The sequence below is a fragment of the Amphibalanus amphitrite genome, unplaced genomic scaffold (genome assembly GCF_019059575.1).
Source record: "Amphibalanus amphitrite isolate SeventyFive unplaced genomic scaffold, NRLGWU_Aamphi_draft 000182F_arrow, whole genome shotgun sequence".
In the NCBI taxonomy this organism is placed as follows: Eukaryota; Metazoa; Arthropoda; class Thecostraca; order Balanomorpha; family Balanidae; genus Amphibalanus; species Amphibalanus amphitrite.
The window spans coordinates 344,597-357,416 of NW_024881677.1; the positions used below are offsets into that span (position 1 = coordinate 344,597).

Below are 12,820 nucleotides of genomic sequence, written 5' to 3' on the forward strand. Positions count from 1 at the left end.
ACATACCGAACGCGTCACGGCGCCGCCCGCGGCTGGTGAGAGGCGGCGCGCCGACCCTGACCACGGCCGGTTCATTGACTCGGCGGCCGGCTGCCTGGAGTGCGGTACAACAGGGGGCGGGGGTGTACACTGTACAGTGGACCGATGACCGACGAGCGACGCGACGGCGCGGGCAATGGGAGGGTTCGACAGCCGACGACGGCGGCATAAACCTAACCGGAGCGCTCGAGCGACCCGAGTTACTTGATCGGCCTCAGAGCCGAGGGCCATCCGGCGATGGTTGAGCCGATGTAGTATCTTCTGCAATGACAGAATGCATTTGAAGATGAATTACACGTTCTTGACCCCAGGGTTGCGCAGTCTGAGTCTGAGTCGGAGTCGGTCGGAGTCGACAGTTCTGCCCGGAGTCGGAGTTGGAGGTGCCCAAATCTTACCGACTCCCTGTTGCTTGACGATTCTTTGCTTGTTGATCTTTCAAAAACAGATTTTGTCAAAAAAAAAAGGTGGTATTCCTGGTTGAGACGAGCGTTTTGAGCGAAAGAAGCAGAAAACGACGGATTTACCAGAACCTGCTTTTAATTTAGCATGCTATTTATCAAGCACATTTGCAATGCAAGACCTTGGAACGCACAAAAGATCGTTTCAGACGAAATACAAACATGTCCACTATGTTATAATTATATGGATTTTGAAAGAAACGTCCTCAGTCGGAGCTGGAATCGGAGTCGGAGTCGATTGTCGAAGCCGGAGTCGGAGTCGGAGTCACCCGAAAATCTATCGACTCCACAGCCCTGCCTGGCCCTATATGCACAAGTTCCGTTGATCCCTGAGGTCAAGCAAAACATGAGTGGATGCCGCTTTCTTTATTTAATGAGTTTAAACGATAAGCGGTAGGTATAGCCTAGGTAGATTAATTCACACTTTCAAGTTTGTCCCATTTTAAAAATATGTAACGCTTAACCCTATTAGTGGCAGGCTCCTGGCTACTAGGTTGTATATTGGGGGTTTTGATGTTTGAGACTATGGGCAATATTTTATTAACAAATATTGTCGTTATCCTGCCCATTAGGTACCTGTTATCATTTACTTGTTATCCATGCTCATTACCTACCTGTTATCGTGATCGGTTGATGCATTACAAGAAACGACACAAATTCAAGGATTCGATCAGTTCGACTTTGCAAAGTTCTAATTAACTTTTTTAAAAGAAGCAACTATTTAATTGTTTAATTGTTCTCACAATTTTGTATATCTTGGATTTTCTACAAGCTCAGGAGGACGTGCACGCTATTTCGGCATTAGCCGTTTTCACGACGGCCATCTGGTACGCATTTGGTGCACATCTGGTGCAGACAGGTGCAGATTTGGTCAAATCAGGGTCAGTGTGTATCTTAGTAGCTATCAGCTAGGGTTGCACTATTTGCTTATATGCCTGCTTTGTCATATTATCAGAGAGTATCATCGATTAAAACACTGAAATTAATTCATAAAATAAAGATATTTGCTGTAAAAGAAATTAGGTGCAGATTTGGTCAATTCAGGTGCACTCGCCGGATAGCCCGTCGTGAAAACGGCTATTATCATTCAAGTTTGAGAAGCAAGAAAACCGCTCCTTTCTTGTTCCTGAATTGACTGCAATAAAATACGAAGTATTATGCCTCAAGCACTTGAAATATGGTTTCGTAACCTCTTTGCAAGGTTCGATGGTTACGTTTTCCCTTTTAAACCTACCGTGTCGTCATACATAGGTATGAGACGTTACTAAGAACATGTCACGTGTGAGGCCATCGGGGTCTTTCGTCCAGACCAGAACATATCGACCAAGTTGAATTGGTAAGCCAGGATAGGTAGACACTACTAAAGAGCTCAGAACGATCGTTGCCAAATCGAATGATAAGTAACACCATGCCTCCCATAGACGAACGTCTTGAGTGTCCGGCCTTGACTTGACCTTGACCTTAGATCAAGGGCCAACTTGATGATCTTCAAGCAAAAATTGTATCGACGCGCCTGGATTAGCAAATGCGACCTTTGCTCCGTGACTGTTGCTTGCTGAATGCTGAGTCTACTTACGAAAAAACCGGAGCCTGTATGTTTGGTCTCTTACCTCTTCTCATAGAGCACCGGTTGATCTGTGTCATAACTATTGGCTGCCATAAATTGTATCGGAAAAGGCAATCTGATTAACCCTCGCCGGCCGAGGGGGGGTGCCGCCCCTTCCATAGTTTTTTTTTCGCGATAGCTCCGAACACGCTGGCGATAGAGAGCTGAAACTTGGCATACCTGACCTTTGATTCAAGCCCGATCTTTTGACACCAACCGCATTTTCGGGTCAGGTCAGGTCACTGACCTATGACGTCATAAGTGAACCTCTGAACGGTCTTCAGATGTCGCAAATTCGCAACGCCCTCACTGCCAGAGGAGATGTCACAGGGAAATGAAACTTGCAGGATCTAGTATCCATTATGAGTCTCACAGCTTGTATATTTCGGATTTTTCATATAGGTCATATGAGGTCAGGTCATTTTCGTGACCTCACCATTATAAGTCAATGGGGAAAAATGAAAACTGCTATTCTGGCGCCGGGAACGATCTCCAACTATCTCAAGCACACAGAATCGTGATTTGATGCACTCCTTGCAAGGTAAATGCGTCACTTTTGCAATGTTGACCTTGCGTGACGTCATTTATGACGTCATCAAGGTCATATTAGTTTTTCGTCAATAACTCCCGATCAAATTGAGCTAGCGAATCGGGAATGCCACCAATGGACTCAGGAAGACCTGCCGAATCGAATGATATGCGACATGACCTCTTTCGACCAGCTTCGTGACCTAGGGGTGCTGACCTGACCTTGACCTGAGGTCAACGCCCTAAGTTGACCTGACCCAAACAAAAAGTAGGCATATCATTCGACGCGCCTGAGCGAGGCGAATACGATGCTGACAAAATCGCGGCTCTGCGGCCGTTTTTTTTTGCGAAGTTATTCACCAAAAACTGAACCGTACCTTGAGGCACTTAGTCTTGACCTGACCTCAGAGGTCACCGGTTGACCTAGGACCTTAAAATCGGGTACCAATCTCTGCGTCTCGTAACGGCGCACACGCTCGTTTTTTCCACGACGCACTAGCTCCACCAGGGGCGAAACGGCGAGGGGGGTCGTACCCGCCCCCCCCCCCTCTGCCGGCGCGTATGTAGAAAACCAATAGGTCCGGCGAGGGTTAAAACCCTGTGCTCCAATGGCCCAGACAAACTTGTTGATTCAGATAGCTTGTTTTTTATGTATAAACGTTTTTTGCGCCCTTCTATACGGAACGAGACATTCTTATTCGTAGATAATCTACCCATAACCCATAGGTATGCTGTTCCGGTGCGTTGTAACGTCTTTATTCAGCCTGCGATTGTCCTTTCTCTTTTGTTTTTATTTAGCGTGAAACGAGGCCTGGAAAATACATCCGCTTTCTGCAACATGGTTCGCTGAGCTAAGGTACGTTCCCTTGTATTTTACTAACATAATTTGATTTACCACCAATGTATTTTGTAATTAGCAATACATGAATCATTACGAGCTGCTTAATTGAACAACGAATCTATTTATTGCACTTTATACCTTTGATGCATCTTATTTTACAGGCGTTGTGTATCTGCACCATCGCCTGTGTTTCCCCATGTTATTCACCGCCGCGCGGTGACCTCCAGATGCAGCCTACTACTCACTGCACGGCGTCGGCCCACTCAAGGTCCCGGCCGGCGGCCGATATAAGCGCCCGCTGACCCACAGACGAACCACTCTTGGTTTCGGTGCGGTGACGGAGCACGTGCGGTGAGAGACAGAGACGGCAAGAGAGAGAGAGAGAGAGACACATAGTGTTCAGACTACCATCAGGTGAGAGAGGAGAGGGAGAGGGGTCGCGTGACAGGTGCAGTGACGGATCAGATAATCCTGTGGTTGACGAGCGACCGCAGAGTTCTCGGCTGAGCCGATTGTGGTTACTGTGGTATGGTGAGGTAGGACTGGCGGGACAGGTGCAGACTGCAGAGTTGTACCGTATGTGTTTGTCTGTGTCCCTTTCTGCAGCGTGAAATAAGATCTCAATTTTGTACGTAACATTTTTTATACGAAATAATGAGTAAAATACTACATATATTTTTACTTTTGGTACCTCAAATGGGATAGACGAGAAACCTCAAACCGATGTGTATGGTGGTTGCTGATGCTGTGCAAGGGTGCAAAACAATTGCTAAAACATCAGACATAGTTACCTATCTGGAAAATATCAGCTTGCTTCTATATCTACCATGTTTAACTGAAGTCAAAACAAATGCATTGCATATTATGTTGAAAGGAATGGGGAATGGGTTCGTAATTCCTTTCGGAGGATATTTTACGAAAAAAATTTGAAGGTTTGTCTTGATAGCAGGGGCTTTGTGTGAAGAAACTGCATATTTATATAGTAGTTATGCCTATTTATCATTCATGCCTTTATCACTCGGCATTCGAGTAAAAGACTCGAGTAAACCCGTCATAAACCCTTCGGTTGTGTAACGTCAAATCTTTACTTTGCGAGTCAAATTCGCAGCAAAAGATATCGCTCGATACCTTAAATTCGCAGAAAAAAGAATAGGTACGTACTCGATTTCACAGAAGAGTATCTACCAGTATAACGCCTTTTGGGGCGACTAACGGAGCGAGCGAGAGGGTGAGCCTTGCACGTGCGAAATTTCGAGGGGGTATCTCTAGCTGACTTGTGCACGGCACCCTACTAACCGGACTCTAGCGATGTGCCAAATTTGAGCACAATCGGCCCAGCCGTTCTCGAGATCTGGAAGCGGCACCCTGCACGTGCGCACGTGCAAAATGGGTCCCAACTGACTTTTGCATGGCACCCTACTAACCGGTCCCTAACCATGTACCAAATTTGAGCGCCATCGGTTCAGCCGTTCTCGAGATCTGGAATCGACCCCTGCACGTGCGCACGTGCAGCAGCACCCCAACACTGGCACATGGATATGCATTGCCTAGTGGGTGCCTACCTACATGTCAACTTTCAGCACAATCGGCCAAGTAGTTACTGAGATATTGCAACAATTACAAAAGTGACACCTCTTCGTTTTGCACGTGGCACGTGCATAAGCGGTCACCCACATGCATCGGGAATAGTCCAATACTTGGTAGAAGGAACGAAGCTACCCTACAAAAATTACCGCATGTAAATCGGTCAAGTGGTTGCTGAGATATAAGCGTCGCAAAACCGTGACCACGGCCGGCCGGCCGGCCGGCCGCTCATACTCAGAAATTTCCGTTATTCTACGTAAAGGCCTGGCTACACTATGCGTTTTCTTCGTGCGTTTTTTGCGTGTTTGCGTGTTTTGCGTGATATCGTTCTAGAAAAAAGAACGATATTACGTTTTTGTGATGTTTTTCACCTTCAATTTTAGTTACATAAGAGTTATATTAGCTTTTGTATATAACCAAAGTAAAAATTATATTGTTTATAACTCTTTTCCTAGAACGATATTACGCAAAACACGCAAACCTGCAAAAACGCACGCAGAAAACGCATAGTGTAGCCAGGCCAGGCGCATAGTGTAGCCAGGACTCCGCTCGCTTCGCTCGCTCCGTAACAAATGCCTAACCTCTGAATTGGAGCGGGAGATGAGCGATTTGTGCTCTTGCTGATTTTATAAAAAAGTAATGTATCAAACAAACTTATGTGTTTTTTTAGCATAAAAGGGGAATGAAATATATTGCGTAGGGCCACATTGATGACGTCATCCGTTTATGTACTATACCGACGGACACCTACCTCGGAGATACGATGGAGAGACTTTCATGAGAGCCACAAATTGACCCTCAATTGACCCTTGTCGATTCGCCCTTGACTCCCTTAGTAGCCGCAGGCTATGAGTCACGCCACAGTCTCCTAAAAACGCCACAAAAACGGGTGTACGATACGGACCATTAATTGCCCAGCTGTGTTGCCCAACACCGGAGTAGCCCGACCGAGGGTCACTGCCGGTTACGCTAGTACGTCGTGTGAACAGCAGACCGAGCGAGGCACGTAACGTCAGACCGAGCGTGACACGTGACGTCACGCCAGGAGTGACCTCCAAGGTCGCTCGGCGGCCGGCGGGGGATGCGTCACGGTCCCTGTGGTCCGGTGAGTCCGTGCTCGTGGTTGTAAAGACGCCACTCAGTAGGTCGCTGGTGTAAAGACGCCAGGACCCGGACCGCCGAGCGTTGCGCAAGAGGTTTACCCATGCTATGATCACCGAGTGAGTCACCGTTTACGTCTTTTGATTACCTACCGAATGCACGCACTGTTCACATTCGATAATTATAGCCATGATATATTTGCATTAGACTCTTATCTCAAACATTATTGATGCATACGGTAACCACATCACGCGATTGACAAAACTAATCAAATATTTGAATGCCTAGAAAAAAAGGTAACCTCAAAGACACGATCGACATAAATTGAGTCGAATTTTAGAACGTTTAACGCTGCTCAGGTCAAACGAGGTCACATGTGCAGTAACGGTTTGTGGTAAAAGTTACAATGGCCTGTGGACTACCGAGTGATATGCATTAATCGCAATTGTAACTGCTTTGCAGGTGTTTTTGCACCTGACCCGCAAATGACAAAAGGTCATTGCGTGGCCTTTAGCCCTTTGGGGGTAAATTCGATAGTGGACATTTAGGAATGTTTCAGCTGTCTTGAGCACGGATAGGCGCTTAATGCGGTAACTGATCAGCCATGTTATCAATATGCGGTAATGCTCAGTAATAACCGGTAGAACTCGTCTGTCCAGACTAAGAATGCAGTGACCGAACGAGTCTGGCATTGTCTGACCATGTTCAGCCGACTTATGGAATGACGTGGGTTTTGGAATGCAATGTCCGTTTCCTCTCCGCGGGAGTGCTGTCGGCGGCTAGCTGACCTCGGTCAATGCTATCGGATCCTAGTTGATATGGAGCAAAATTTGGAGCCAATCGGGCAATGTCAAGTACAATTTATCCAATGCCAGCTACCGCGGAGTTAAAACCTTATCTGACTCTTTTTTAAGCGTGGCGCTCCATACGAAATAAACAACTAGTTGCACTTATGGATGCGGTATGCTGGCCCATAAAATAGCCAGATCTGTTTTGCTTCATTTCATAAAGCCTTTCCGTCAGTCACTACCTACGACTGTCCGGTCGTTCGCCAGTCCTGGCTGGTGTCAAAGTGTTACGTTATTTATGTTTCGCTGTTACGTGCCGAGGTCAATTGGTATGGTACCGTATTGGCAGTCCCACGCATATGGCAAAACTGCTTTCTCTGGTCTAGTTTCGACATCGACTCGATATCGGCATGATTATCATGAACTATCGGCGATTGCAAATTGGGTAAAGGTACCAGCGCCCTTACAGATTGTTACGTTTCATTCTACAATGTCACAGCTTACGAGCCCGTATATCACTTGACATGAAATCTGGTCTCAGCGGCATATTATCATCGCGCATATCATCGGGCAGACCCCGCTTTCCCAACGGTGAGGTCAGATGAGGCTATGTAGAAACCAGCCGGGGTCCATGCTGACCTGGGCTCGCAGTGTCCGGCCGCTACCCGATATCGGCCGTCTGTATAAGGACCGGCCGGCTCACATGGGGCGGCCAAAACGTGGCGAAAGTCATGGTGGCAAACACCGCCCTCCACTGCCGTGCTGCGTCGTGACCGCGGCCTCGGCCAGGTGTGCATACGGTCAGCGGCTCGACCGGGCTGTGACACGGCGTTGCCCAACCCGCCCCCGACCTGACCCGGGCCGGCGCCGCTGCTGGGGCGGTGCGGGTCCACTGGTGCCAAGTGGCCACCGATGGCACCATCCGCGGCCCCCGGACAAGATATGGAGATGCAGTTGGTGGCACCGTCCCAGCCCGGTCGAAGGAGCCATGGTGGCGCAACCGTGTGCACCTTGCGTAAGGTAGCTGAGGAAGCAACCTTGCATGTATTATCGGCGTTTCAAAACGATGCGGGGGCATGGCGTGTTGTTCTGGTGTAATATGATCGAGCTGACTGGTGACCGCGCTACCGAGACGAATGGAGAACGGGCAGGGGGACCGAGCGGAATTCGTCGTCCGAGTCGTGCAAACATATAGCGCTCTTCACATTCCCACAACAAAATGTGACCATTTTCCTCTCGTGGCTGAATTCAGATACCAAAACGCCCCTTTCGTTCATTCCCGCTTAATGCTTATTCCGAACATACGGCCTTCTATCCCTACCGACAGAGAACGTCATGCCCTCTCTTACACGGAGTGCCCGACCACGTCTCCGTCCCATTTCCCTCCTCCTGCTTTCTCAACAAACACCAAGTGAGTGTCGGTACCTTGACCAATCTTCCAGCAAGCATCCCTTGAGGAAAACTGCCGTCTCCGTGCCCCCGGTTCCCATCTTCCCTCTCCTGAATCCCTCACTGCCCCACTGCAGGACTGGGTTAGGTCGTCACACAGGTGCCTCTCGGGGGCGACAGTGCGACCTTGGCGCCTAAGGAACGTTCACCAGCTCGGTGCCTGTCAGTGACCTGACCGCTGACCCAGATAGTGACGTCATCAGCCGTCACGGCGCCTCTGAGCACCGATTTCGCAGTTAATTCACACCTTTATGGCCATTTATTGCGACATGCGTTATGGCTGTTTGGTGCTGGCGTGACAGAACTGTTAGCTAAATAAGTCATTTCGACGTCAGGTTTTGGTAAACTGTTCGTATCAGCCCATACAGAGCATTGTATCGAGAGTACATGAACCTCCAGGCTCCACGACACGAATCAAACTATAAAACATTTACATTAAAAATGTTTTTATAGTTTTGTTTAAATGAAACAAGGAAAAATTTCCTTGTTTCATACAACGGCGCTGAAGAAGTCAATAGACGAAACCGGTACGCCTTTAACCCTCGCCCATGTAGGGGGGGGGGTTGGTGCAACCCCCCCCCCCTGAGGTTTTTCGGAAATAGTGCAAAAACGGCGGCGCGCAGCGCCGCCAAATTTTGGGTACCTTATGGGGCAAACCTTGCGCATCTTTTGATAAAAAAAAATTTGACCGGGTCATGTCAGGTCACGGAGTTATGACGTCACAAAGGGAACAGCTTCCGGCCGGATTTTCACAAACTGAGTGCCAACGCCCGAGGTTTCCTGCCGTTGGTACGGACATCGGTTGATGGATCGTGATGAAACTTCCCATGCATATTGGGGCAAGTATTGGCTATCATATGGTATAAGAAACTTGACCGGGTCAGGTCAGGTCACGGAGCTATGACGTCACAAGAGGAACAGCGTCCGGTACTATTTTTGAAAAGCGCCCGAACCACTATTTTGCTAATTCTTGTCACCTCAATGGGAATATGCAGCAATATTAGCTTCTATAGGGAGCAAATGGACCTCCCAAATCCAAAAATACAATCAGATTTCAAAAATTTAAATTTTGATTTTTCGAATTTCTGCCGCCGACTGTGACCTTGCCGACTTCCGGCGCTCCCAACGCGCCATTTTTAGAGCTAGGGAAACGAAATACATACCAAACGATAGAGAATTGATCAAGGAATACGATAGTGAAGGTTTCAAGTCGATATCTCCCACCGTTTTGCCGCAATCGCCGCCGAAAGTTGAAAAAAGTCTATTTTTCCGAAAATTTGACCTTTGACCGGTCAAAAGTAGGTCAAATGTTGACCTAGGACCAAAAAATATACCACCAATCGCGAGATCTCGGCGAGAGCAATCCGATGGTCTTTTCCGCTAAGCTCTACGACGCTCCGTTTTCAAACGCCAAGGGGGGGGGTCGCACCAACCCCCCCCTGCATGGGCGAAGGTGGCAGATCGCCGTTTACGGGCGAGGGTTAATGTAAATGTTTTATAGTTTGATTCGTGGAGCCTGGAGGTTCATGTACTCTCGATACAATACTTGTCCATTTATAACTACCATACAGAGCAGTGAACCAATCCGGTATCGGAATGTGAGCCTCTCCCGTACCGAGCTGCAAATTTGTCCCCGGTTGGCTCTAACCCTGTCCCCGTCCGGCAGGATGCGTCTGAGCCACGTAGCGGTGCTGGTGTGCGCCCTGGGCTGGGTGGCCGCCCAGGACGCCTACACCCAGGGCGTGGTGAACGGAGCCACGCTGGCCCTGGCCGGTACGGCCGTGGTCGGCCTGGGAGCCATCGCCATCAAACAGCATCAGGTGAGAGACCGGAGGACGAGGTGGTCTCTGGTCCGAGACCTGTGGTCTGTGTATGTTGTTTGGTCTCTGTCACCGGATTAGTGGCGCGGTTAGGACTGCTCCGTCCTCCGTCCTATACGACGGACGGTGAGATATGTTTCTCTCCTACCCTTCGTTCTCGTCTCACTCAGTCATTATTGTGTGCCTTTATGTGCAATGTTGCGATTCTCTAGAATCTAGAGGCTCCTCACTGACAGTCTGACGGCCACTGTGACCTGTTTCAGAACCGTAACCGCTACAGGAACCGGTACAGGTATAACGCGTACCCGTCCTACAACTACTACAACTACGACCCGTACTACCAGCAGCAGCAGTACTACTACGTAAGTACCAAACTGAATCCGAAACAGGAATTGACAGTCATCTGAAGTATGCATACGAGAATAGCTGATACTGCCGTTTCGTTTATAATTACGTATCGTCATCAAAGGTATTCCAGTATGTTGAATTTCATGACTATCTGAAGATGCATTAAACCGAGCTAAGATAAGACACGATGCAGTACGACATGATGCTGCATCTTTCGCTGCATCTTATCGTTTCATATTTTAAAATGACGTTTCATTTTTCTGCGCAGCGCCGTCGCCGCTCCACCGAGCCTGAGGACGACCTGGAGCGCGACTTTGAGAAGATCATGGCCCAGGACAAGGGCCAGTGCGGGATGAGAGTGGTCTGCGAGCTGGAAGCCCAGGCCGCCTCGGGCGCCGAGCTGAGCGACTTCGGCCGGCTCATCGTCAGCCTGTTCGGGTCAGTGGAGGGATCGGAGGGTCAACAGGGTCAGTAGAGGGGTCACAGGGATGCGACAGGGTCAGTAGAGGGGTTACAAGGGTGTGACAGGGTCGGTAGAGGGATTACAAGAGTGTGACAGGGTTAGTGAAGGGGTCTCAAGCTTATATGACACCCAAGGTAAGGTCACACTTTCAATTGATAAGCCCTTTTCGGAATATGTGCCTCAGCTTCGGTGGCTTTCAGTTTTGAATATGAAGTGATCAAATGGTTGGTCTTGTAACATGCCGATTGAAAAAGAAGCCATGATATCCTTTGCATAGGTGTGTTTAGAGACTTGTCGAGTGATGTAGCGAAGCGTCACCCTCCTACTCTCACTATCTCTCCAGTGCTGCACCGCCCACTGACCGCCACTCTTCCTCCACACAGACCGACTCCCGGGCCGGTGCCGGCCGCCGCGCTGGACACCGCCCACGGACGGTACGGGTACGCCGCCTACGTCGGCTTCAAGAGCGGCCTGGCCTCGTGTGCCGAGCTCTACTCGAGTTGCCAGTTCGGTAGCAAGACCATCATGAGGCTGGTGCAGGCCTCGCAGACCCAGCCAGCCGCCGCCGAGAACCTGTGAGGAGAGTATGGGTTGCCTCTGAGCTCTGAGGCCCGAGACCGTCTGAGAAAGGATTGTCAGTGTGAGAAAGAGAGGTGTACCAACAATGCCTTGCTGTCCTGAGCCCGCGGAAGGTATGCTTTACTTTCGAACATCTTTCAGAGATTCAGTTAGTCATTTGAGAAGAAAGTCATATTGATGTTTTTGCTACGACCTTTTCGCTGTTTGTTATAGCGCTCCCCCATAATAGCTCAACCACGCATTCGATAGCCCTGTGAAGAGCTCAGCGCCTCTGGTCTGAGCACAGCAGTGGGTCTACGGAAGTTCAGTTAGCACTTGTATCGGACATAGGACCGGTGGGGGCCCGACCGAGCACCCCCCCCCCCCCACGGTCGGCGACGGGAACGCAGCGAGGTCGATTTGTTAGAGGCTAACGTGCGTTGTATTGGTGAGCGAGTTTCAGCCTACTATGGATGGTGACAGTTCCAACCATTGCATTGTGGTGATTTGTCATATGTTGTCAGTTGTGATTTTGTGTTGCCTGGAGCGATTCTTACTTCTTAGCAACCAAAGACGTCTTATCTTCAAAGTCAAAGTGCCGTTTTATCTTTAGTGAAGTTAGAGTTGATTCATTCTTTGTGCATGTAAGACGGATGGACGTTCAGTTTTCCTTTAAATTAGTCAATAGTCATAACGTCGTTTGGATGATGTTATGTTGTACAGACGATAGTTAACGTTGAAATACTCCAGCAGTATTGTACTAAATAACGGCTAGTGCCGCGTAAGTGGCTGGTTACTTGGCAGTTCAGTATTGATATATGATTTACGGTGCTTGTTATGTGTATGCTGAGTGCACTTTTATAAATAAACATAAAAACATCAACCGTATCATTACATACTGGTCGGATCACCGGTAGTTGTATCATGCAATGCGTGTCCTGAATCGCCACTGCTTTCTCGCCGAGCTGATATCTAAAAGTGGCGCACTGTGGTTTCCATTGTGTACTAATCTACCTCCTTCAGTGCCATCAGCGCTCGAGTCCGTCATCGAAGGCTGGGTTCGCTCCGCAGTATCGGTCGCTTTTTTTGTGTTGCTCCGAGATGATCTCTAGCCAGTGTCAATGAAGTCGATGACGAGAACGAAGGCATAGAGCCAGGCTTCCCTCTCTCCCTCCCAAGCCCCAATTAGTAGGGGCTATGCATACCCATTACCAACAACTGACAAAGCTGCGACCAC

At 48.8% G+C, this 12,820-nt stretch overlaps 1 protein-coding gene across 1 annotated transcript; it reads left to right on the plus strand.

Annotated features, from left to right (window-relative positions):
• Positions 1–3,742: 3,742 nt before the first annotated feature.
• LOC122384144 lies at positions 3,743–12,466 on the plus strand. The gene is made up of 5 exons (XM_043371187.1): positions 3,743–3,886; positions 10,061–10,214; positions 10,478–10,576; positions 10,831–11,000; positions 11,409–12,466. The coding sequence occupies exons 2-5, from the start codon at positions 10,062–10,064 to the stop codon at positions 11,602–11,604; spliced, it is 618 nt and encodes a 205-aa protein (XP_043227122.1). The 5' UTR covers positions 3,743–3,886; position 10,061; the 3' UTR covers positions 11,605–12,466.
• The last annotated feature ends 354 nt before the right edge of the window (positions 12,467–12,820 follow it).

Excerpts from the sequence above, each read along its gene's own strand:
- LOC122384144 (XM_043371187.1), top strand. The coding sequence starts at position 10,062 with ATGCGTCTGAGCCACGTAGCGGTGCTGGTGTGCGCCCTGGGCTGGGTG. Across the intron at positions 10,577-10,830 it reads AGCAGCAGCAGTACTACTAC|CGCCGTCGCCGCTCCACCGA; the intron begins GTAAGTACCAAA and ends TTTTCTGCGCAG. Across the intron at positions 11,001-11,408 it reads CTCATCGTCAGCCTGTTCGG|ACCGACTCCCGGGCCGGTGC; the intron begins GTCAGTGGAGGG and ends TCCTCCACACAG.